Source organism: Osmia bicornis, chromosome 1 (assembly GCF_907164935.1).
Source record: "Osmia bicornis bicornis chromosome 1, iOsmBic2.1, whole genome shotgun sequence".
Lineage (NCBI taxonomy): Eukaryota > Metazoa > Arthropoda > Insecta > Hymenoptera > Megachilidae > Osmia > Osmia bicornis.
This window is the reverse complement of record NC_060216.1, coordinates 13,686,235-13,712,232: the sequence shown is the minus strand read 5'-3', so window position 1 is coordinate 13,712,232 and position 25,998 is coordinate 13,686,235. Positions and strand designations below refer to the sequence as shown.

The 25,998-nt window shown below is 38.9% G+C and overlaps 1 protein-coding gene across 1 annotated transcript; it reads left to right on the top strand.

Annotated features, from left to right (window-relative positions):
• Nucleotides 1-449: 449 nt before the first annotated feature.
• LOC114870946 lies at nucleotides 450-25,735 on the top strand. The gene is made up of 6 exons (XM_029176246.2): nucleotides 450-2,354; nucleotides 17,392-17,499; nucleotides 17,595-17,759; nucleotides 18,878-18,975; nucleotides 21,309-21,468; nucleotides 22,544-25,735. The coding sequence occupies exons 1-6, from the start codon at nucleotides 2,162-2,164 to the stop codon at nucleotides 22,786-22,788; spliced, it is 969 nt and encodes a 322-aa protein (XP_029032079.1). The 5' UTR covers nucleotides 450-2,161; the 3' UTR covers nucleotides 22,789-25,735.
• Nucleotides 25,736-25,998: the final 263 nt, after the last annotated feature.

The window sequence follows — 25,998 nt, the reverse complement described above, 5'->3', positions numbered from 1 at the left end:
TTTGCGATGTCAAGCCTTTATTATCCTCTAAACTTCTCAAGCTAACATCACGAAACGTTTTGCGTCATCTGCAGTCGTCATCATGTAAATACCGCAATACTAAATGGTCACTTATATTTTTTCCGTTTCATGCGCTTAAAAGGTATGGAAAATTATTTCATATTGTCCGCTTAAATTACCAAATTAATGATAATTTGAAAAGAAAAAAATATAAGTCATTAATTAATTCAATGCATCAAAAGCATCACATTCCAAGAATGCAATTGTAACGGACATACTACGGTGGCATGAAAGCGTACGACAGTAAATGCAAATTCAGGCGTAGAGGGAGTAAGAGAAGAAGAAAGATAAACAAAGAAAGTGATTGTGGTAGGAAGGAAGAAAGAGAGAGCGCGGACGAGTGAAAGGAGGGGAAGCCGCGGCGGCGAGAAGCATTCGAGTTAGCTTGACGATGCCGGTCGCCTCAGTATGCCGCGCAACGCGCAGGCTCGCGTATGCGTATTGTTTCTCTTTGTTCCGCTCTCTCTTGCTCTCTTCTATTCCCCTGTTTTCCTTCTCGCTCTTTCTCCCACTGTTTCCTACGTAGGCAGCGCGGTTAGAATACGCAAGTACAAACATCTCGTGGCTCGCTGTTTTCGCGTTTACGTGTCATCGTTGTTTCATCAACATTATTTTCCTTGCGCGAACCTTCGCGTAGCAGGAAAATTCGAGGGAAAAATTCCGGTTTCGTTGTGTTACGTATCTGTGTTACTAAGCGAATGCGCCGGTAGACTCACGGTTAATCGACAATCTGTTATCGACGAAGTGCATACACGCGTAACGTTGTGACACACTGACACGGTGCGTAAGGTTAATAGTGAACAAGAGTGCGGTAGAGCAGAAAAAGGTGGCGTGACAGAGCGGGAAAGTTCGACGTGTTCCATGGATTTTGAAACAGTTTTACACACGTCGAAAGTACAGCGAAGGACGGTCTTAACGAAGACCTAATGTGGATACAGTAAGCTGACAAGACGCAGTGAGTGGCAAGAAACGGTTACGAAACGCGTGGAAGGAGACGTGGCACGAAATGAAGCGAGCGTATCCCCGTACGATCGATAACTATAGCACCTTGGTAAATATCAAGCGGTTCGTATTTCCACCGCGCACCGAACCTAACCTACCGAACTACCTGTGCTCAAGCCTCGTACCTTCGTTAACACGATCGAAGTTGTCCACCGTTTCTTCGACCCGTTCGACGAGGATGTCGTGAAAGTAAAATATTTTCTCTACGCTCGTAGCGACGTAGAAATCATCCAGAGCCGAAGAATGAAAAGCTTCGAGTCGTTCAGGAAGTAACATTTCCCAGTGCGCCATCTTAATTCGTTCGTAAATCGTGATGACAGGTGGTGAAGGTGATCGTTGATCGAGGACCGCGGCCGATTCGATCGGTCGTGATCTAACGTTCGATTAAATGTAGTGCGAGCGCGCGTGTAACGTTCACGGTACTCCCCGGAAGATTGGCACACCGTAACACGTACGAGGAGACAGAAAATTACAAGAGTCGAATGGAGCAACGAAGGAGAGAGAATCCGAGGCGCTTTTATTTTTAGCCGGTTCGTACATCGCAAAAACCGGTTCCCGTGTTTCAGCTCGAGCCGAGCCACGAGGTAAGGTGCGTATATTCACGAGAAGGGTTTTAGTCGAAAAGGTAGGAAGCGAGAGGGAAGGGCAGACGAAATAAAGGTGTAGGCATACATATATCTCTCTATCGGTCACGAAAGAAAGAAAGAGTGACACGAAACATGGAATTCGCCTAAGCCGATATACCTCTCCCTACTTCTTTCTTCTCCCACTTCGACCTATCGATTGCGTGTATGCACGCGCCTATCCATACTCGAAGTTGTACGTGACATCGGGAGTGTATGAGATTCGATTATCGGTTGCGTCGTCGACGCTATGTCCGTCGCCGATGTAATTAGCCACTCTTGTTGCACGTACCCAGATACCGGCAGACTGTAACAGTTTCTCCGTTCTATCTAACAAAGTACGGGCAAATAGTGCGTGCGTGACAGCGAAGAAAAGGTACAGAACGAAAGAAACTAAAGCATATATAGTGTTTCTCGAATTGTTGCGTGTGTGTCACGGTAAGAAGATCTACGAAGACACGAGAACGGTATGAAGAATGGCAACCGATTCGAGCAACCGGCAAGGCGTAAGGGCGGTCGCCACGACGACAACCGATCCGCAACGAAGCGAAAAGCGCGCCGTCGCGGCGCGAGGCGCCGCCGGTGCTCTGGCCCTAAGTATTCTGGCCGTGGTCCTCCAATCGGCAGCCACCGCGACCCCCACCTGGGGATACTTCACCAATCCTGACGGTGAGTCATGCTTTTGAAATCCTTCTCATCGAGCCCGCGTATTTCCTCGATCCACCGCGATGATGCGCGGATCCGCATTGCTCGACGACATTGCGCGTGTCACGACTTTCTCGCGGCCGGATTGCGGCTAGCTCGAGTTCACGGTTATGATATTGATTACCAATTGATTTCTCTCATTACCTGTGTCAGGTATAATGACACTTTAGAAACGACGATTAAAATATCATCGATATTTGCGTTAATAAAAATCTTAATCTAAGTTATTAGATTATTATTTGCAATATTTTCTCTTGCAATCTAAATTTCACATTTATATGTTTATGAACTATAAACGTGTTAAGTAACAGTGGCACATTAGCAAATTGCCAGAGACAAATATCGAATAATTTTAAGGCAGACGCTGTCCGATTGTTATTGATATAAACTTGTTACGTACGTCTGGCGCAAATGGTGATAATAAGTCAGGTACACAAATATAGCAGTAGAAGTTAAATACTGTCGCTTGTTTAAGCGCAACTGAGTAAAACACGAGTTGCGCAAACTAATGCGGTTACTTTGTGGTTCCTATTACATAATTTACATGGAAATGTCAGCAACGTGACTTTTAACAGTTACTCGCCACAGTGATTATCGATGGTATATTTAAAACCATTACGAAGTTTCTTAATCGTTAAATATATCATAATAGTGCATGGTTTTCATAATAGTTAAATCGAAACGCTCCTTTGCATCTGTTTCTTATTTAAGCGTTACAAGGGCAACCGTAACAGCTGTGTATAGTATTCGTGTACAGACAGTAAGTTACTTAAAGACTTCTTTATCGGTGAAATATCGATAGGATTTATTTCATTCATCAAAAATTTGTAACAGGAAAATCGTATATTTTGTTTTCTTCAGATAGGAGTCTAGCTTGACCTACGTAATTCAGAACACGACTTCCTGTATATCGAGTCAATTAATTCCGTCAGGTTGTTTTTGCAGTAGCTACATGTTCCATCTTTCATCGTCTGTTTGTTTTCAACTTGTTTCTCCTTAAATAATGTTATAGGTTAACTCTTTTATTTATCCAATTGATCAAACATTCGTATAGCTGTTTAATGTATTAACAACATTGTTTTCTTCGGGCAATTTAAGAAAATTAACGATTTCATAAGATAAGAGAGAATTCCAAGAATTTTCAAATCAACAAACATTAAAAAGTGCTTAGTTTAGAGAAACGTTACTTAAATTGATAAATTACTCAAAGACTTAAACTCGTGTATATAGATTACATACACGGCAGGGTATTTTTCGTCCCACGTTATTTATTACCTCGTCAGTTTTCGTTTTCAACGACACTGTTATCTAACTGAACACGTGTCCCTTAATTAATGTAGGATTACAAGAGATAAATATCAAGTCTAGGTATAATTAGATACGATTCGAAGGCAAACCATTATTCGTATAAAATAATGTCATATAAATTCATATCGCGTTTACATTATTTTGTTCGGGATATCTTTTCAACCGGAATAACAATTCAATTGTCTGCTTACTTGTGGTTTTCACGTTCTTGAAACAACCAAGCAAAAAGTTCATTATTATTCCCCTCGTTCATTATTTCGATGCATTTTATGAAACAGCGAAGAATTGTTCAATGTCAGAATTTGTATTTATTACACGTGTAATACAAGTCCATATATGTATGTACTATGTAGCTGTTTGTTTTGGACGGTCAAGAATCATGGAATAAACGTGTAAATAAGGTATATATTTAAGTGATCGATGCTTAGATAAACCGGGTTCCATTGTATCGGACAGCGGCAAAGAATACAATGGATGTCGATAACCCTTCGGTACTTTCACGTGTACAAGCTCGTTGGTTGCTCAAAAACGGATTCAGAAATGTTATCGGTTAATCGCTTTTCACGCTCCGTTGTTCCGGCTATGTTTTTTCCTCCGTTGCTCGATAACCGTTGCATCCGTTAACACGAATATCCAATTGCAAGTGCATCCTAATTATGCAAACCACGAGTTTGACGCTGAATAAGCTTTTCGTCCATTGAAATAATTACTTATATATCCTTCTTCAATTTTATTGAAAAAAAATTCGAGACACCCAGTAGAGTGTACGCGAGCACATCGACACGGTTGCAGGCGTATACAACGCGTATGCAGTTTAACGCGATGCATCGTACATTGGCATCGGTCGATGTTGATGCGTTCCTTTCATAAAGAGCCTTCGTAAAGCGGAATGCAGCTTATAGAGTGGCGTGAATTGCGGTTTGCGATCATACGGAACGATTCATATACTTTTTAATTCTGTTAGCTAGTTGGAACATCGATTTCATATTAGAGAGAAGAAACCGAATATTTAAAAAAATATCTAGGGTACTAGGTATTGTATAAAATAAAATTCTTCTTCTCACGTTACGGTATTAAAACTGTACCGAAAGTTTCTATTCTATTTACTATGCTTTCTCAAAGCTTCCTCTAACAACGAGAAGTTACGAGGGTCTTAAATAACGGATATTACTCGACTATCAACATGCTGAAAAAACAGGATTTCTCCATAAATAATGCGTTAGTTACGTAATAAATAGATTTAGTATCCTTTGTGTCGATAGTACACACTTGGGACCGATGAATGCAGCTAGAATGAAAACGGTATGCGTGACCCTAACAGGTGGTTACTACGATACGCTACCTGTGATAAATACGTCTGTGAACACACCTGTGTTTGTGTACGGATACGTGTGTGAATGAGTGGCACAGGTGCGTAGCTACTCGTAAGGCCTCTTTCATTAAGGAATAATACAACATTCGTGATTCTCTATTAGCGTTTTCTTTCTACAATGAAAATATTTCATTGAAATGGAAACTTTTCCGAATCCTAATTTCATTTCTGTATACAATAAATTAAGTACCTACATTTCAGCTGATTTATTTCGTTTCATTCATCCTATTGTTGCTTTACACCTACACGCTCTCTTTTCGCAACGAAGTTCACAGGTTAACGCTACGCGAGCATTAAAATGCTAATTGTATCCTGAGAAAGGATCCACGAGATTAACACGGATATTCCGCGCCTAATCGCGTATCATCGTTTCATTAAAACTGGAAAGTAAAAGATAAAGCCGCCTCGTTAGACAAGAATGGAATTGTGCAACAATGAGAGAAAACGTACGATTTCCAGAGAAATGGGTTAGCTGATTTCGTATCCTTTTATGACTGTTACGATTGTCGATGTCTGTTCATCGATCCTGTTCCTTAACATATGTAGAAACATAGAAACTTTCCACCGTATATCGTGATTCTCGATTCTAAAACCGTGGTTTTGAATACTGTTACTCGCGTTATTCGCGTCGTGCATAATGCGGTTGCGTTACAATAAAAGCAGACAACTACCGTTCGTTCGTGGTCTTCTGGATTGTAATTAAAACTTGCTACAATGCGGAGCAATAAACCTTGGCACACGATCTTACTTGTCTAATGAAGATAATTGTTGAACGTTGATTAGCCATCGAATAAAAAGAATGTTTAATTACACGGAAGTAACTTGGGTCGAAGTAAAAATTAGTTTATCGATCTTTCAAAATTCTTTGATCGAACGATAATTATCGAAAGCAACGAGTGAACGAGATTTCCATTAGTGTATCTTTTCCTATTCATTAGCAAGCGTGAAAAACACACTGAAAACGTTATTCCTATTAAAGAAGCACAACGGTGCGCAAGTACATACACCAGGTACACGCAGTCATTGGCCGGTTAGGACTAGCAGGTTCGCAGGTGTTTGGATACTATTACGCACTCACACATTAGTGAATCAGGTAACGTGACGAGGATCCAGCAGCGTAGAATTCTCATGTGCGTGTGTAACAAAAATGATAATCAGCACCTGAGAAACAGGAGCTACCGGAAGGGTGCGCGATTGGGGGTGATAAGGTTCGCGTTAGCACGAACACTTTCCGACATTTTTCGTCGGAAACTTGCGTTATATGTAATACTTTCAGATTTTTAAATGTCGAAAATGGAACTATGTAAGTACAGTACAAGGATAAGTTTCCGAATGGCCCCATCAAAATTTAGAACTCAGCTTCGGTATATAACCTAAAGTGACTACCAGAAACCGATTGATATTGGTTTCAGAGCTGGATGTCTTACCGTTTTCGAAATATCGTGGTAAGGTCAGGTTAGATTAGATTAGGTTCTGTGTATGCGCAGTATCGAATAGCGCATGCTCAGTATCGAATAGCGCATGCGTAGTATCGAATAGCGCATGCGCAGTATCGAATAGCGCATGCGCAGCATCGAATAGCGCATGCGTAGTATCGAATAGCGCATGCGCAGTATCGAATAGCGCATACGGAGTCCCAAAATTGTACAAGAACTTCTTACCACAATATCTCAAAAACAGCAAGACATCCAGCTCTGAAACCAATTTTAATCGGTTTCTTATAGTCAATTTAGATTATATACCGAACCTGAGTTCTCAATTTTAGTGGAGCCATTCGGAAACACAGCCCAGTACAGCTTGGGAAGTCTATATTTTTTTCTATAAATCTTTAGCGAAGAAAAATCTCGGTTAATTATGCTTATTTATATTTATGGCATAACATAACTTAATTGTATCCGGAAAGAGTAAAATAAGAGCAGGAGCGTTTCCGACAGAGATTTATATGGCAGCAAATTATCGAATAGTTTACTGTACTTCATTTTTCTTTATACACCTCGACCTTGAGACGAAAAATAACGAGTTTGTCAGGAAGGGATTTTAAGACTCGTGATTACAAGTTGAAGCGTGGAAAGTGAGAATACAATGAGGATGGTCGTTTACACCGTGTCTCGGTTAGTTAGCGTGGCGAGGTGATCGAGATTACGTACGCGCAGGGTGCTATTCGATCTTTGCGGGAAGCAGACAGAACTGGTGTAAGAAGTAGGTTAATGGATTCGATGAAAGATCGTGTAGAACGGTGGTAGTAAACGTGGAAGACCGGTTGGGAAAAGATGAACGGGCATAACGTGAAACGATCGTAAGCGTGGAAAAACAAGAAGGAGGAGCTCGTCGCAGGCTGACGAGTTGAATGGTCCCGTGAAGTTTATGAAAAATTACCTTAAGGAGCAGACAAGATCCAATTTAATTGATTGCGAACAGCGGTGAATTATTATGATTATTTATATTAAATCTATTCAACGCGTGATTGTGTCATTTATTTTGGTCACGTATATTCAACAAATTTCTGGTGAATATTTCGTTGATGAAGATGGTCATCGTATACGTCTATTCATGAAACGAGATTAAAAGTACCCACGATATCGTGCCTCTATAATCTCCTCCGTGTTTGTACACAAACGAGCCCATCATCTTATTCTATAATGTCTTATATTACATCTCGGTGTAATTTGGCAATTTTCTCTGACACGATGCATCAATAACGAAATTTACATAAAAAATTCCCCCGTGTCTACACTCCACCCAAGTGGTTAATTATGAAACCGTGAAAGCAGGCAATTACCGAGTGGCTATTATAGCGGTCCAGCGCAAAGTGTTGACATTTTTCAGAGATGTCCATAGCAAAAGGGTCGAAAGTGTCTATGTCACCCTGTTTTCGTAACGTTTTCGAGTGCTCCCTGTGAAGCGAACTCCCGGACAACTTCATCTGGCGACGGTGGCCGGGAAAAGCCGCGTATCGTGTGCGTCGCATTCTGCTGCCAAGCTAAATTGATGTGTCATTGTCGATTTCTGAAGCGGCACGATATGTCGCAAGCTAACACACTATTACCGGGACGGAACAAGTATGCCACCCTGTCGTGTACGCATACGAGCACGTTGCCGCGTACGTGCATCGAGAGAGAGAGGAGTGTAAGTACCGCTATGCTGGGCCCAGGAAAGTCTTGGAGCTGGTGAGTGCAACGGCCTTTACCTGGCTCTCACTCGCTGTTGCTCGACTATGCCATCTTCCTCTCAAAAGTTTATAGTCTCTCGTTTACCAGTGTGAAAAGAGGCTCGTCCGTAACGGAACAGGATACATTATTATAAAGCCAGGATTTCTTCATCGACGTGGTTGCCTTTGTGTTACGACATCGACCGCGACAACTGGTCGGATCCTATTCATTCGAATTTGGCGGTTCGTACTTTTGAAATTCTCGAATAGAATGTCCTGAACGACAGCTTCTACTCTTTTCAATTTATCACTCAATGCTTTCTCCAATGTTGATTGTGTAGGATGCTTTATTCTTTTAAATTTCACTTCTATGCCTTCTCGACTGTCCACGGTGCTTGGTATTGTGGAGGTTATAAGCGGAGCGTGGCGTCCCAGGCGCCTTGGGCCTCTTTTCCGTGATGGCCGCAAGGTGTCGCGCGTGTAACTCCTTCCTTTCTCGCAAGTGCTCCATCACGGGCCTTACAGATATATACAGGGTGTTAAAGAATTCCTTGATGACCTCTACACCGTTGGATAGATCACGAAAAATCAAAGCGAAAAGTCCTGTAGTATTTTTCGATGGGATCAGTAGTTTAGCCACATTTCGTTGTTGAAAATTGAAAAATTGACCAATCAGCGCGCAGCTTGAGTGGCAAGACCCGCGGAGCGTCGCGTTTACGCATGCGCCGAGAGTCTGCGCGCTGATTGGTTAATGTGGCTAAACTACTGATCCCATCGAAAAATGCTACAGAACTTTTCGTTTTGATTTTTCGTGATCAATTTAACGGTGCAGAGGTCTTCAGGGAATTTTTTAATACCCTGTATATAAGATCTGAGAATATAGTATCCAGGCGTCTGGGGGCAGGGACCGTCCACATCAGTCCCACTGACGAGTTCTAGTGGACGGTTCCCGAGACGAAACCTCATAATTTTTCCGCCGGCATCCTGCATTATTATTTTTTAAATTTCTCTATTATAGGCTTGTTACGATACCATCTACGTTATACAGTTTAATGTTTATTTTCCGAACGCCTCGTTACCGTCAGATGAAACAGCTCTTTAACCTCCCGTATTATTGAAATTCGTTAAAGCCCATTCTGTAAACATAAATGTTCAACTATTTCACGCGTGGGGTTCGTAAACGATGCTTTCAACGTTGCACGTTACATTTGCATAATTTTCAGGGCCATTTTCCGGATAACCTTTCATCCTCGTGTCGAGCACGAAAATTTTACGAATATTTTTCCTCGGTTCGCGATACAGCAAACTTTTGCGTTCATCAATTTTTCCCTAGTTTCAGTCAATTTTCCGCCGCGAGTTTTATTTATATGCACGCGTAACTATGCTCTTTAGCTATAGATAGAAATAACTGAAAGCATTCTTGCGCAACGGAATTAGGTAAACAGATATCCGCGCGTAGTACGTACGTTTCGTCCATGACATTCTTTCCCGAGCGAAGCGGTTGTTCTCACGATTCAATCGCGTATGTCGCGTGGGATGTCGCGTTATTAATCGATCTCGCGATATTTCTGTATAAACGCGAAGATTTAATAGTTTTACTGAATTCGGTACGGTGCGGAGCTTGCGAGCGTCTAATGCATTATTTACCGGAAGCCTAACCCTTTCGCTACGGCCATCTCTACGTTAATCGGATTTCTTCTTGGATTCTTTGAACGAGTATCTTGATAATTCAGCGCAGCGAATGCAAAGCAACGAGTATAAAGAAATTATGCAAAGAGGATCTACTTTGACGAGGATAATGCGCTTAGGAAGTAGTGCGTAAGTACGAGTCTCTGTGACCATTCGAAGCTAATTGATTTAACGTGTTCCGTTAATTTGACTTCGCTTAACCGTACACGTGTAATTAATTTCAACACGGGAAGTTGTAATTCAAACGAGCGCGTTTCAAACAGAAAATGGTCCATCAAGAAATCGAGGAACGACTAATCGATATTCAGCGGAATTTAAATGCAAATGAGTTATTTTAATTATCTCGTAGGTTTATTTTAAACGCGAATAAATTATTATTAAATCGAATGATACACATTTTCCTGCCCGTATGCTCTGGGGAAATATTCTGGAGATTGAATTATGAATTGAAACGTTATTCTCGAAAAATTGTATACTCCTTCGTCTATTTAACGGGTCGACGTTTAATCGAGGCAGGATATTTCTCTGTGAGTCCAACATCCGGCGCATGAAAACGGAAACGGGAATGCATCGTGTAGCCTCGTTTTACGGATATACATGCCGCGTGTAATTCGCTCGCACGCTGGGCTTTCGTACCAATTACAGATAGTTGCATCGATGGTAATAACCCTCGGGACTTAATGGAGGGAAAGGAAAGCATTAACTATAGATAGGACATCCTACGAGTTCTCAACTCGTGCTTGCACGTTGGATATAGTTTTAATAGAATGTTCCAAAGATTCAATTCGCTTAAGATAAATATCCAGTTTCGATTAAAAAAAGTGAAGATGACCTTGAAACCCGAAACGTCTCCACTTTCGATGGATATTTTCAAGGTACAGGTACCATTAACCTACCAACCAGGTAATAACGAGTTAATTCGTCATTCGTTTTCGCGTCATCTGATCGAATGAAGATAATTAATTTAAATTACTTTTCCCCATTCAAACAGTCATTTCATCGTAGAAATTCATTTAATGAAACGTTTTGTTTACGCCGTATCTTGCAACGATTTTCTCTTGCTTTTTATACCCTCTCCTCTTTCTCTGTTCTCGTAAACTCGATGTTTACGAACCTCGTTGATCGACAATTGGCTGCAGTTATTGCACGAGAACAAACTTTAATCACTCTTCAATATTGTCCATTCTCTCTCTCTTTTTTAATTGCTTCCTTTGAATGGACGATTGCGTAAAGCTATTCAACAGGTTTTCCACTTCATAAAAGTGATCGTTACGTGATTCAGAAAGCATTGTTTTCACGTTTCACGTGTTTCGAGTAAATCGGATTACCGTCATCGACGTTTTTCGATACAAGTTTAATTAACAGTTTAGGGAGTGGAGGGTGGCTGTTTGACATTTGCGTAAATGCTGAAGGCACTGCGATAACCAGGTTGAAAATGGTGGATGCACGGTTCGCACGTTCGCGGTGGTTCGAGTCTGCAGGATGTCATGCGGACGATAGGCCATGTTTATCGTGGATCAGTGCCATTAGGATGGTTAATCGTTAGAACGATACACGGGGAAAACAGAATGTTCATTCCGTTAATTTCTCCGTTACGTTTTTATTATTCGTTTCCCAACCATCGAGACGCAAGGTAAGGGAAACGGGAAACGTTTAGCCTCGTTCCTTCAAAAGGCGCAACTTACGGTCGCGAGTTGAACGAAGGTCAAAGAAATTACCTAGCCTCTGATGAATTACGGAAATAGGAAGGTTTAGAGGAGTTTGGATGAATAAATTACAGGAAATAATTCAGGGTCGCTTATTTGGACGCTGGGAAAGTTCAATCTGTTACAGTATAATATACAGGTTGGACCATGCGATTGGAATTCATAAGGTGTAAAAAATGTTTCATTCATTCTTGAAGAATCACCCATCGCTCAACAATGACACGAAATCTCGAGAAGATTGTCGAAGAGGGATGAAATCTGTGAAATCCTTAGAAAACGGTAGAAGGTGAACAGGAGAATGTAGAAAAGTGGACGAGGAAGGACGAGTCGTCGACGTGTACAAGTTGCGTGATGCGAGCGTGAGAGAGGACATCCAGGAAAAGAAGTATGTGAAACGAATCCGGAAAAGGCATCGGAGCTAGAATAATCCCAGGAAGCGCTATCATCTTTCTACGTCGGTGTAATCCACTTAAGCCGGTGGATGGGCAGACGAGTAGAAGGAAGAAGAGGCTTGGAAAGCCAGCTGGAATTGGACATCGTGTCGGTGGCTGTATTTTTTCCACTCTCTCACCTATGCACTTATGTATACACGAGGATCCCGTTCATCCGGCCTCTATAGAAATTATCGTGTAAATTACACGTTGAAAAGGAGCACCTGTATCGAAATTACTTTTCCCTTAGATCTCGTACTCTGGCGGAGGACGTAAAATGCGAAACTTATGGGGAGACTTGTGGGCGTCGTAACGCGTCGCTCCAGTGGGAAGGTACAACGGGAAATCTATGGAAGGAAACGTTATCGCGGCTTTCGTTTTCTCATTTTTATATCGCGGTATTGTATTATTGTAATCGTGTACACTTGGGTGCAACGTAGGCGTCTCTACCCTAGGGGACGGGGACAAGTAATAACGTAGAATAATTAATTCGTGCAAAAACTAATTAACTTCGACAGATTTCAAATCGTTCGAAATAGAATAAATCTGTCGCGAAAGGAAATTGCTGAGATCGATTAAGGTCGATTCTCGACTTTCCCTCGGTTCTAGTTCCACGTAGAACGAAAAAGTAGATTGGAGGGAGTTTCAGGAATAGAAGGTCGGATAATGGTGCAAAAATTGTCGCAGCTGAATTTCTCGGTATCGAATAGAATAGAATAGAGACCATTCAGGGAAAAATTCGTGACATATTTTAAAGACGTTCCAGAGGATGATCGACTCCTTAGAAAATTGCACGGTCATTTGATCGTTTCAAGCTGCTACATAGACGGTTTCGAATCTTACCGGCTCGTTTGTTCTTCTTCTCAGAGCGGTTACCTCTCGCGTTTTCGCTCGAGCGACTTTCGTGTTCCGGGTGGCAAACGCCGGAAGTCCTTTCGACTCGACTCGCCTCGGCCCTCTCCATGCTATTCCGCTCGCTTTTATGCGTGCCTGGCTTCTAGTTGTCCGCTTTGGAATTCCTTTTTCTAATAGGATGTAGAACATTTGCAGTAGAGGTGCGCGAGTACTCGAATTTCGAGTGAAACAATGATCGATCGGTCGAGCCGAGTCGAGCGTTTGAATTTGACTAATTACTTGAAATCGACGAACTGCTTGAAACAAAAGCGAGTTAACTTATACTCGAATATTTATCTTCAAGTAAATGGAAGTTTTACGACACGATGGCTCGAATATTCGAGTAGCTCGTTTTTCTTTCAAATAGTTCGTCGATTTCGAGTAATTCGGCAAATTCAAGCGCTCGGCTCGGCTCAAACAATCGAAGCGAGTACAGCTCGCCTTGTAAATTACGAGTAAATGATCCATGTGGAGTAATAGATACTTTTCACTTAAAATTTTCCGTCGACATCATTTCTTTTATTTGATTTCAACACATTGTACATATTTCATCCTGACGATAATTTAATATTGGCTGATTTTCTAATTACCTTGAACAGCATAGTTGTCTAATGATTAATGGTCTAACTTTCAAATCGAACGCCACTTATCCTTCACTTTCTCCAACAAATCACACTAATGTCTATTATATCGTAGCAAACTCGGGCATTATTATTATAAACGAAGATTATTCGAATAATGGCCAATTCTCTTTTATAGCCAACGGTGTGTATGTAATAACGAGCTCAGAATTTCGTAACTGTATCTCTTAGGAATCATCGATAACCCATCGCTATCGCTGCAACACCATCGTATTATACGTTTAACTGTGCTACCGTTTAGTGCTGTTACTTCATTCCAGTACAGTAGGTACAGGAACCGTGTGCCACTTTCGACGCGTGCACACATGTGTGTAGAAATACAATAAAAACCGTGTGTGTTTTTAGTAAGCTGGGAAGCGAGCATTTCATTTACTTCAAATGAATTTTTATTCCACCTGTTCAGTTTTAGGGTGCTTATTCTACTGTAACGAGCCAGAAACTGGATACTTTTCCCAAGCTCAAAATACAGAAAATTTAAAAGCGCAGTTTATTGGAAGCGTATTTAAACATTTATTCGAAAATACCAACGCTCGAACGAGACAAAATAATACCCGTGAAATGTGTCCACCATTCTGATTTCGTGGAACAATGAAATGGATTTTCCTATAAAATGTTTTGTATTTCGTCCCTTTTGTTGCAGGATCGTTTTGTCCCTTGGAAAATAGCAAATGATAAAAAATTGCATTGAAATTTTTTCATAAATGAATATATTAATAACTTTGCAAATTGATCAGATATTATCTATATACTCCAATCATCAGAGGCAGTCTTTGTACTATAGAAATCTTCAAAGGGTAAGGAACTTGTTTTCAAGTTACTCGTGAAAGATCGCGCTAAATGAAATTTCATGGGAGCAAAACGAGTTGGATACTTTTTCTCGTTAGGGAGGAAAAGAAAAGCATTTTCTGTCTGCTCGGTGGCTTAACGGTTGTGGTCGATTGAATGCTATCGTACCTTCGTTTAAACAGGAAACCAGTTTTCTACAATTACCAAAGTACTAACGATAGGGGAAAGAAAAATTACATTGATGTAAGAAACTTCCATGTACGTTGGTATCCTTGTTTGATCGATATCTTTAATTAAATATTCCTATTAAACTTTCAATTCAATTAATTTGCATTATCGATAATCCAAATATACATTTTATGCAATTCTTTTTTTAAATAATTTTTCATGGGAATAAAAGTAACGTGCGATCGAAGAAAAATTTCATTGATGTAAGAAATTTCCATCTACGTTGGTATCCTTGTTTGATCGATATCTTTAATTAAATATTCCTATTAAACTTTCAATTGAATTAATTTGCATTATCGATAATCCAAATATACATTTTATGCAATTCTTTTTTAAAATAATTTTTCATGGTAATAAAAGTAACGCGCGATTGAATCGATGTTGGTTGCAAAATTTTCACATGAACTTGCAATTCTATATACGATATTAAATGCACGTTGCATTACAGGATTCGAATTACCGCAGCACAGATCTTTTCTATGCAACCTACGTATCGTTCACCTCCCACGCGTTCGCTCGTATTCGTTGCATTGTTTGAAAGAACAAAACCATGTGCAGTTTAATATTACAGTAATGACAATAAACGTTTCATCTTTTGTCGATGTACGAGCGTCAAGTAACACATTTCGGTCTAATAAAATCAACCAAACGAGAGAACACAGTTTTCAGGGGTGCACGGCTGGTTCCCATTGAAAATCGTCCAACACTTTTGAATACCCATTATAATAGTTTATATAAAGCACTAAGTACGAATGAAACACAATTGTCCTAAAAATAATACTGTTCCGTTATTATATGATACGTTTCGTAGTCGAAATTAGAAAAGTAAATGTGGTACCATTCCAAGTTTTCCACATCGATAAAATTCTATCTCCGTTCGTAACAGAGTATGTTTTTAATTTAGAACAGCACGTGTAACGTCGCAGGTGCTTCTGTAATTTATCGGTGCACGGGGCTGAGTCCACAGCGTAGTTTCCAGAATCAGCCATTATTATTAATACATTTTTATGCGTGGAAACGTGTGTCGCAACGTGCGATTCCCCGCACAATTCGATGAACACAATACGGTGGAACGCGAGATTGCGACATTTAGTCAGCTGAAATGTCAACAGACGCGAATATTTATATTTTACCTGCGGAATAATTGAAATGGATATCGGTATGTAATTTAATATTTGCGGAGAACGGAGAAAATAACGGAAAGCGGACAAAAAATGTAGAAAATATTGATCCTTTTTCGATACTCTCTTTCATTGGTACAATTTGGAGATTTTTACATCGGTGATGTATTGTTCGTCGATTTTAGGGATTCAGCTCTGTTAATTTGCGTAAAACGTTTCACTTTTCATGGTAACTCGTGGCAGTGTTCAACTGGTTTGTCAGGATACGCGAAAAAGGGTAGCTGGAACATTTGGTTACGCCTAATAAAGCTCGTTTACGCGGAGATAAATGGATTCGCGTTTCGATCTCTATCGGTGACGATAAATTTCGACGCAAAATAGAATAAACCTCGTCGTTAGAGGAAGTTGTAAACGTACTGTAACACTGGGTGAAAAACGCGTTGCTTTCAAATTTTTATTAATTAACTCGTTCGTAATGGAAACGAGGCATCCCGTTATACTAAATCTACGATATCGATTTCCTGAACTGCGTGACAGTCAACGTGTTAATTTAACGTTTCATTTTTCAATTATACTTAATTTATGGCACCGGTTACGATAGCGTATTAATCTAATCGCAGTTACAACCGGGTTTACGACTTTCTGTTGCGTTTCTAATCAGGAGACGTATGGTTCAATGAGAATCGCGTTCGGAAACGGACGGTAAGTGTTATTCGTGTAACAATTTCTAAGTAGTTTAATTATCTTTCGTTTACACGAATTCGAAACATTATTCTTAAATTTCACGATGCATATTCAGGTGGAAGTAGATGATTTTGAACGATATCCTGGTGAAATCGTGAGATCGAATAGTATACAGGTAAACGAAGTTCGAAGTCGTGAAACAATTATCCGATCGTTGGTTATTTAGCAATAGGATGAAAGACACGGATGTAGGAATTCATTTTTCAAAGCCACGGTGCCGTGAAAATAATGGAGAAAATGCAATTAGTAATTATTGTTCTCTTATGGATACGGTATCATGGAAGGAGAGCAAGGAGTTAGGAAATATAATTTTTAGTTCAATGAAATTGATTTAGGTGCGAATGGTGGAATAGCTACTTAATAAATTGGAATAAATGAAACAATGATCGCAAATGATAAAAATCTCGAAATTGCAAGCAGTATACATTATTTGTATGTTTGCTCCAGTTACTCTATCCTATACATAGTACGTGTAAATTAATATCACGATAAATTGCATTTTACTTGTGTCCCGAGCTTACAAGTTTCAGTTCGGAATGTTTGATACCGAGTGATGCGTGTTCGATACCGAACCAGGATGATTATGCGAGTTGAAGGATTCTTCTAGCGCGAAATTACGCTCGTAATTGATCTCGATGCGATGCTTCGTGAAACTTTCTCGCCGATAAATTGGACGTCTCGTTTGTTCGCTCGGATGATCCTCATTAAGTTGCTCGAAGATTTCGATTAGGTGGCAAGGAAACAAGGAAAAACTTCGTGAAAGGATTGCCTAGAATTTTATTGAATGTGTTATTTTCTGGTCGAAGGATTTCGTTTCCTGCTTGAATGATTTTCAATCTGTAAGAAAATTTAAGATTTATTTGATTCCAGGCAAATTAACCTTCGATTCATTTCATAAAAATTTTAAAATCTTCTTTTTTCTTAATTTTCCAGCTGGTTCAGCAGCCGAGAAGGGATACTTTGGCCCTTGGAGGCAGTGCAAACTCTTGCTCTACGGTAGAGAGAGATGTGGCCAAGGTGTTTCCAGGTTTCAACCAGTCTGTGAGTTCATTTTGTACATAAATATTTTTCTAGATTCTTCCTAGGGAATATCGAATAAATAATGAAATGAATTTTTTAATTCTTTTTTTTCACAGTGGCTGTGTGGGTGGCAGGATTGGCAGCTGCAGCAGCCTCTGCCCTTTTGGCGATCTTGGTCGGTCTTGCTATATTACAATTAGCGATGGCCTCCTCGGCGAAACGAGTTCTTATCTCGTACAGCACCGCTCTGATAGGAAAAGTGGCCCTTGCTACGTTAGCCAGTAAGTATATTTTTTCCCCCAAGTATATAATTGAAAGCTTAACTTTTCGAAGTGCTCGTAGGAGCAACTAGGAAAGATGAAATAGTAGGAATTTAAAATTAAGATTATGATTAAGATGAATATTATGATTTCGTATCACCGTGATAAAATGCAAAGACACGTGCTGATGAATGCACGTGGCTATTACTGGGATAATTTTATGCAGTGCTGAAAAATTTGAATGGAAATGAATTCGAGAAGTTGAATCACGTTCTCTAGTTATGTATATATTCTCTCTTTTTATCATATAATAATGGTATTCTCTGTTGCAATTTATTTTTTATTCTGTACGTTTTAGTTAAATTACTCTTTAATTAATCCTTCGAGCCTGTAATTATGCACTGAACAAAAATTATGGTATAGATTTAAATATGGTTTTTTTAAAATACTTTAAATGCGAATAATGATCACACCTAATGACTTCGTATTAACGTATGGATATCCTACCAGCGAGAGAGGATAATACAGTGGAAATCATTTCTGTTTCGAATGAATATTTGAACAGAAATTCCAAAGTCTTATGAAAGTCGTGAGAATCACAGAAAGCAATTCAGGCGAAGAAGTCCTTTATCCAGGATAACCTGAAAGTTTTGTAATAGTCCGAGCATGGTAGGATTACCAGTGACTTGTCTACTTAGTGGCCTACTTACCTTTAGACGAAGAATCGAATATCTGCGGTGGATCTTGTTGCCGTAAAGCGATACGTGTTAAACTCGTAGAATCATACAGGATCGCGTACTCGATTACATTGAATGAATGAATGAATTCCGAGTTCCTGATGCTATCCGTAGCATATCCTTAACGCTTTACTTGTCGCTCGTAGATGAAACAGATAAGCGCTATCACTTTATAACTTAATAGTAACTAAACGAGTAATTCATATTATCAAGATCCTCGTAATAATTGTAACACATCTGGGTTTGTTATTTCAATTAAACCGTAGACAATCAAAAGCTTATCAATTAAGTTCCAGATTATAGCTGCTTACAGTAACGAAGGGGTTAAATATACAGAAAATTAAAAAATTTGAATACCCTGCAAGGTAAGTCTTTCAAATCTGAATATTTTTCATTTTACAGCATCATTGGCAATCGTAGCAGCGAGTTTGTTCGCCCTGCAGACTGATGACAGAGCCAGCAGTTTCGTTATCACTAGGGGAGAGGCGTTCTATATGCAGGTAGGCTTTTCTTATTCGGTATTATATTTATAAGTAAGAATTATTGCGATAGTTTTTGCAATTCCTCGATTGCAAATGACCTACTGTACGCCAGTTAGATCGATAAGGGTTAATTTTGATCTACCATTAAAAATTAATCCGACGAACGATCCACGTCGTTTTTCTTTCCAACGGCGTACGCAGATCCTAAACGAGGTGTGAAACTTATACACGACCGCTCATGATCGGGGAATTAAATACTTAAAGGCCACCTGATCAGGAACAGTCCGCAGGTGTCTCGTTAAGATCCTCTGTGGGGATTGCTTAGTATGTGTCAGAGCACCCATGACTATTGGACACTTTAAAAACAATAGGACGACATCGCCGGGCCCTCAGTGAACGTTTTGGCGTGGTTCGTTCGTCACCTTCGTGTCCTCGTTCTCCATTTCGTCGTTGAATTTTCTTATATAACCATGTATAGTGATCTACCATCCTGGGTTTTATTCATCTTCTTATTAACACACGAAATTTGATTTCTGATCAATGAATTTTGATGAACATTTTAATGTGAAGATATTATTGAACGTTTTTAGTGACCCAGTTTTAAAAAGATGGTAAAACCGTATTAATAGTGATTTTTCAGTGGACATTTTTCTGTCGTTTCAGTTCGCCAATTTCTTTTTTCATTTTTAAATTACGCTTCATACGTGAATCAGTGGTCTAACGAGATAATGTTCATATAGTTAATGAACGTTTTAGTATGAATCATTAAGCAGCATATTCTCCGCTAGTATCTATCGCACCTGGTCGTTTTTGGTTTATGTTCCATTTATAAGCTTGAAATATAGTGGATAAACATTGGTGATTCATCCTATGTTCTTCATTTTTAAGTCTTAAATAACAGTCAGTGGTATGGTGGATATCGGAACACGTAAAAAAAAGTTGATATTCGTTGGACAGTGTAATCGATCGGTGTTTGAAACTATCCTACATTCTACCTAATATCTGTTTTAAATAAACAGCATGGAATTTGGTCCTATAGAAGTTTGTAATATTAAAAAAATGAATAGCAAAATAAAGTGAAGATAAAAGGCAACAAAGCTATTAGCTCTACTTTTTTCATTTTTTTAAATTTCACTGCGAAAGCACTTGATTGATTTTCAACTGTTATAAATTCCCTTTATCATAAATTGAATAGTGTTCCACGTGAAAGCGCTATGACGTAAGTACCTAGTACCAATTGATATGGTAGGACGACCACGAAAATGGTAAGAGACGTGTGACATAAGGAAACATTGCTGTTAGAGGTCTGTGTCATTACCAAGTAACGGAAGGAATAAAGTGGAATTCAGCATTGAAAAAAATCTATGAATTTAAACGAACACGTAAAAGCCATACCTCGCGACATATCTGCGTACAATGGATGCTGAAACGTATGGAGATTTTATGGGATGCCCTTTATCCTTGTTACGCGACAATTCCTGTACCGACATACCATAATCCGCAATCCGAGATGATGGAAAAGAAGAGGCGTAGCCTTCTACGGGAGGCCAAGGATGAGATCGAGTTGGATAAAATGAACAAACAGAAACAGGGCAAGGTAAAATCCATCCGCTACTCGCAATGGTATAAAGTTAGGACATATCTGTATTTGCTGATAAAGAAACTTTCTAACAGTCTGAATTGGTTGCTTCATATTTTCTGACTTCGCGTTCATTTGTTTTATTTCAAGCCACTGATTATTACGAAAAGAATTTCAAATACATTAGGCAATAAAGGGGTATTCAGAGAAAGGGCACCCTTAAGGTGGTTTTTTTTCTTCTGTTTTTATCATACTGTAGGTATTCCTACAAAATACTTGCCACTTTAAAGAAATCGCATATTGGTTAATATGCTAATTGGCTAGAAAGCGACATTGTTAATTAAATTCTCATCAACCTGTTAACTCGACTATCGTGTTTCGCTCTTCCCTTTTCCACGGCGATATCAACTGACGATGGTAGAAAAAAAAACAGCGGTTGAATTAATTGTTACCGTGAAACAATGGCTTCCTGGTCACCGTCTTTGTACGTCTTAATTAAATCCCTCTTCTACTTCGTCCTCTTTCACCTCTGATCAGACGCTGTTTCGCAAAACAGTCGAAGCCCGAGTCGATTCCCGTGATAAATTGGCTGAAATAAGTGTCTCAAAAGGGAACAATGAGAAAACCAAGCTGCTTATAAATTTTAGAACAATACCGTTATATTATGTTCACCGTTTCGAGGAAATTTTCCTGGATTCGATACGGAGTCTTTGCAATTACTGCAATTGAAGCAGGAATCTTTAGCGAAATAAGGGTCGAAAATTTGTTGCAGTTGGCTGCAATCGCTCTGAACTTTAGCGTGCTGGTCGCCGCAGTGTACGAGGGTATTTACGCTCGACGAGGCGGAGATCCAACGAAAATTAGGGTTGTCGGTGATCCTCGTGCAACCACCATAAATAATCCTGGCTACCGGGAACATCAACCTACGAACGGTGAGTTTCATTGAAGTTTCTGCAAATTTTGTAATAGACGATCTAATTTTCATTTAAGTAAACGAGTAAAGGTGATAAGTAATAGTTTGATATGTTGAATTGAATCAGTATTCTCTGTGATCATTTCACGTTTCAAGGGCACGCGCATTAATAAGTTTTTCCACGATAACTGGGTCACAGTGTAGGGGTATCACGAGAAACAACAGCAGCATTTCGTAGTAAAGCACCAGGTATTACGAAACGTTCAAAACACACTTTGCATTGCAAAGCGAGGTCCATTGAATTTTGATTCAATTTTGTCGCAACAATACGTGGAGGAGTTTGATAATTACCTTATCCGTTTGCAAGGAACCGAGCGTAATATTGAAGGGCAAATTTCCTTTATGAAAATTTTATTAAAATTTATGAATCGTTGATTATTTTGTTTTAAAGGATGGAATAATACTTTTGTGACTTGCTATTTCTTCATATTTTGATAAAATCAATCGGGTATATAAAATTTCACCGACCAGTATCGACTATCCTGTTTCACTTTCGAATATCAAACGCGTCTCGATCGGTAGTCACCCTTTAAGTTCGCGTCCATGGAAGAAGGTTTCAAGATGCTACGTCAAAGGAGCTTCACTTGGCAGCTGCTGGAAACTCAATATGCCCGAGAAGTGTATTTCGACGTAACGGTGATGGGAGTCAAGGTAACGGAAGGGATAACAGAAAGGATACACATAAGGGAGAAGAGAAATGAAAACTTTGGGAGATAGGGGATGATGTGGGGCGAAATTGAATGGAATAGAGGAAACAAACACTAAAAGCAGGAAATAAGGTCTGGTAGAGCAATCGTCAAAGAAACGGACAAATATCGGAAGGGACGTTAAATAAACTGAAGAAACTTATACAGGGTGTTAAAAAATACCCTGAAGCGAAAAGTTCTGTAACATTTTTCGTTCTGTAACCCTATATATAAAATATCTGACACTTGGACGTCTAAATTACTTCCGCTGCTATTGGAATCGCAACGCAAATTCAATGAAAAAATGTATCGTTTTTAAAGAGAAAATTGTGTTTATTCAATTTCCAGGCGGCAGCATCTCTATGACGGACGCCAGTGGTAAGCCATACGTCGGCGGTGCAGGAAACGGTTCGATGGCGTCTGTGGCGACTTCCGGTAGCGTGGCTAGTACAGCCTCGCCTCTTCGAAGCTCCCTGAAGAAGCCGAAACCTCTCGGTATCCATAATCCCGGTTTCTCGGCGCACAGTCCAACCCTTTCGAGGAACGGTTCGCAAAAGAAGGTGCGAATTCAGACTCACTCGACGGAAGTGTAACGAGAATTTTCAAGATTTTCCATCGTACGCGTATATGACTTGAAAAGACATATCGTAAACGTCGACGAATAATTCGTTAGGATCGAATACCGACGTTTCGTCGTCGGAATAATTTTTTTTACTCGCTTTGAAAGCTGACGGAAACCGCAAATATGTGTTCAACGATCGACGACAGATTTTAACGAAAGTTTCGTAACGATTCAATTAACGATATGGTTCTCGTTTGAAGACAGAACGCAAAACTCGTGTAAGCAGTTATTCGAAACGGAAGTTTTTTAATCAATCGTTCGACGATTACTCTGAAAGCTTGCATTGAGAATCGTTCGTTATCAGAGGAATCGATGGATGACCTTAGATCGAAAAGTTTAATCGCGTGGTAGTTGGACGAGCAAGAAGACGTAGGAAATGAGTGCTGTTAAAACTGATCAAGCAATCGAGGGAAATTGCTCTGACTACAATTTCCAACGGCGTCGTGACGTCTTCGAGAACATTGTAACCTTCGATTCAAGGCGTTCCTTAGACGCACAGCACCGGTACGTACAGAGTATTTTCCTTTAACTAGAAACGCTGAATATAAGAAACCGTAGCAATAGAAAGTATTGGTTTTACAAAAGTTGTTTGACATAAAAAGAATTTATAAATAATTCTTCTGTAGATGGAATAATAATTTTAAGGTCAGATTAATTTCCTTTAATGAAACTCTATATTTTTTTATTTCCTTTGCTATTCCACTTACAGAAATATTATTTATATCACTCAATAAGGTGATAAATATTGCAATTGGAGAAAATGGTGTCGTTAAGAAAGAAAAAAAGAAACATGTGTCTCGAGAACGACGTCGTTGGATTGAGATTTCTTGGCCGTTCGTGAAGAGAATTAGCCAGCCGTGTTCGGTGAGATTATATTTTAAGTTCCCAGCGGTTCCAGCCGTGAACAAGAAGAATTTAACCCTTTGCGGTCTGTTTGCCTCACGCGATCGGCTGTCAACGAGTTCGACTTATTTTAGAACAGTATCGTGAATGTAAGCCGATATGCTATTATATTAAGAAAATCGACTTCGGTAGGAGGTAATCAATATTTTTAATACCGATCAGCTCGGTATTGTCCAAGAATTTGTCCTTGTACCTGCACGAGTTTAATTGAAAGTTAATAAGATCGACGGTCATTCGTTTAAACTTGGGCCGCAAAGGGTTGATGGTTAATTAATATCTGGTCTAACGACGAATCGTATCAAGTGTAATTGCTTAATTACACTGATTCGACGTCACGGTTGGTACAGCATATCGTTAAAGAGTATTACGTTGTTGAATAATCGAAGAAGGAAGATCGAAACTGATATTGTTAATTATCGTTTTTTTTTTTTTAAGCGTAGAATCGCGATGGCCGAAGCTAAGTCGAGGATACTGTGAATAATTAATGACGTTTAATAAACGACAAAATATTATTACTGGGATTCGGTGAATCTGATATTTAAATTTAAATTAATGTTATTTATAATATACTTAAACTCTGCCGTCCACAAACCTTTTAACGATCTATATTTATTTAAAAAAAAAAGAAAATAGATAAATCTGTTAAGTATCGTTGATACTTAACGTAAAAATTAAACTTATGAAAGTTAAGAGAAATAAAAATAAAACTAGAAAATCGAATTCCAGTAATAACTTTGCTGTGCGTCATAGAAGTCGCAGGATAGGTGATACGTTTCCTACCTATTCCCTTTCCCTTACTTCCTTCTCTTTTTTTTAAATCTAACCTTTCTCCTTTCTCTGTACACTTCTTGTTTGTTCGTATTAAGTTTAACTAAGCGTTTCCTCGTTTGAGGGATGAATTATAAATAAATACTTACTATGTTGCATCCGTCCAGCCCTGCATAGGCAGCTAGCCGTGAAACGGTGAGAATTATATATATATATTTATATTTTTTAGTGATTGTTTTAATATATATATATATATATGAAAGAAATTTATGTATAAATATATAAATATGTATATGTATGTTGCGTGTATCCGAGATGAAATTTTATTCGCTCGTGTCATTGGTCAGGAAGGAAACGATGCCCGTTTAATCGTTAGAATCTATCATTATTATTATTATTTCATTTTATTGTTACTGTTGGTATCGTGGCACATTTTTTTTTTTTTAGAAACTGTTTTTCTTTTTATGCATCTACTTTTCCACCGTATGGTATTAAAATTATTTATGATTCTACTCGGGGGTCCAACTTGATAAGAGTCCAACGGTACCTTCTGTTTCTTTTATTTTTTTTTTTCTTGATCCTTACACGTAGATATTTATTGAACACTTATTTATTTAATGGAAGTTCGGCTTTAGCTGAAACGATTTTTCTGAAACTTTTGATAGAGATGGTACGATAAAGAATTTCAGAATTTCTGAATCTTTTGAATTCTTCTAATTTCTATTAAATCTCGTAGGGTGTAAATGATTAATAAATGATGTGATTGCCTCGATATTATTGTAAAGGAACGAAGCAGCTGCGGTGCACCTATGTTGAATTTTATTGTTGGCTCTTGATAATTCTTATCGAAACGAAACGAATTGTATGAATGTTTTTAACACAAGGTCTGTGCCAGGATTATTTCAACGTGCATTTAATAATTGACCTCTTGTCACATCGGCCTTGTCTCCTACTAAATCAGATTACAGATTCACACGTTATATAAAATTCGTGTTCCACTTTTTGCACCCTTTTGCTATTGATTATTAAAAAAAATGTTAATGTTTCTATTCGTCTCGATGAATTTTATAACGACCAGTATAACGTTAAATGCACGATTGTATGCGAGGAGATTGATAATAAAGAAATTTTTATGACCCACGATCACCCGCAAACCACGTTCTCTTGTAATTCATTTCATCGTCAGTATTTTTACGATCATGTAATAATTGTTGTACGTTTATGAAAAATATATCTTTTATAGCATATATTCTACGATTATACTAAATGCAGAATGAAAGCTGAGCTACGTAAAAAGGAATAAAAATAGAAGATAGAGTTCAAGGATTTAGTTGTAAATTTTCAAGAATAAGTATTTTAATTAAAAAATTTCATTTCTTTGAAATACTTGTTGCGGCTCTTGAAATACGAGAAATGAAAAAGGAGGAATAAAAAATAGATGCAGACTTCAAGAACTTAGTTGTAAAGTTTCAAAAATAAGGATTTCAGTTAAAAATTCTCAACTTCTTGA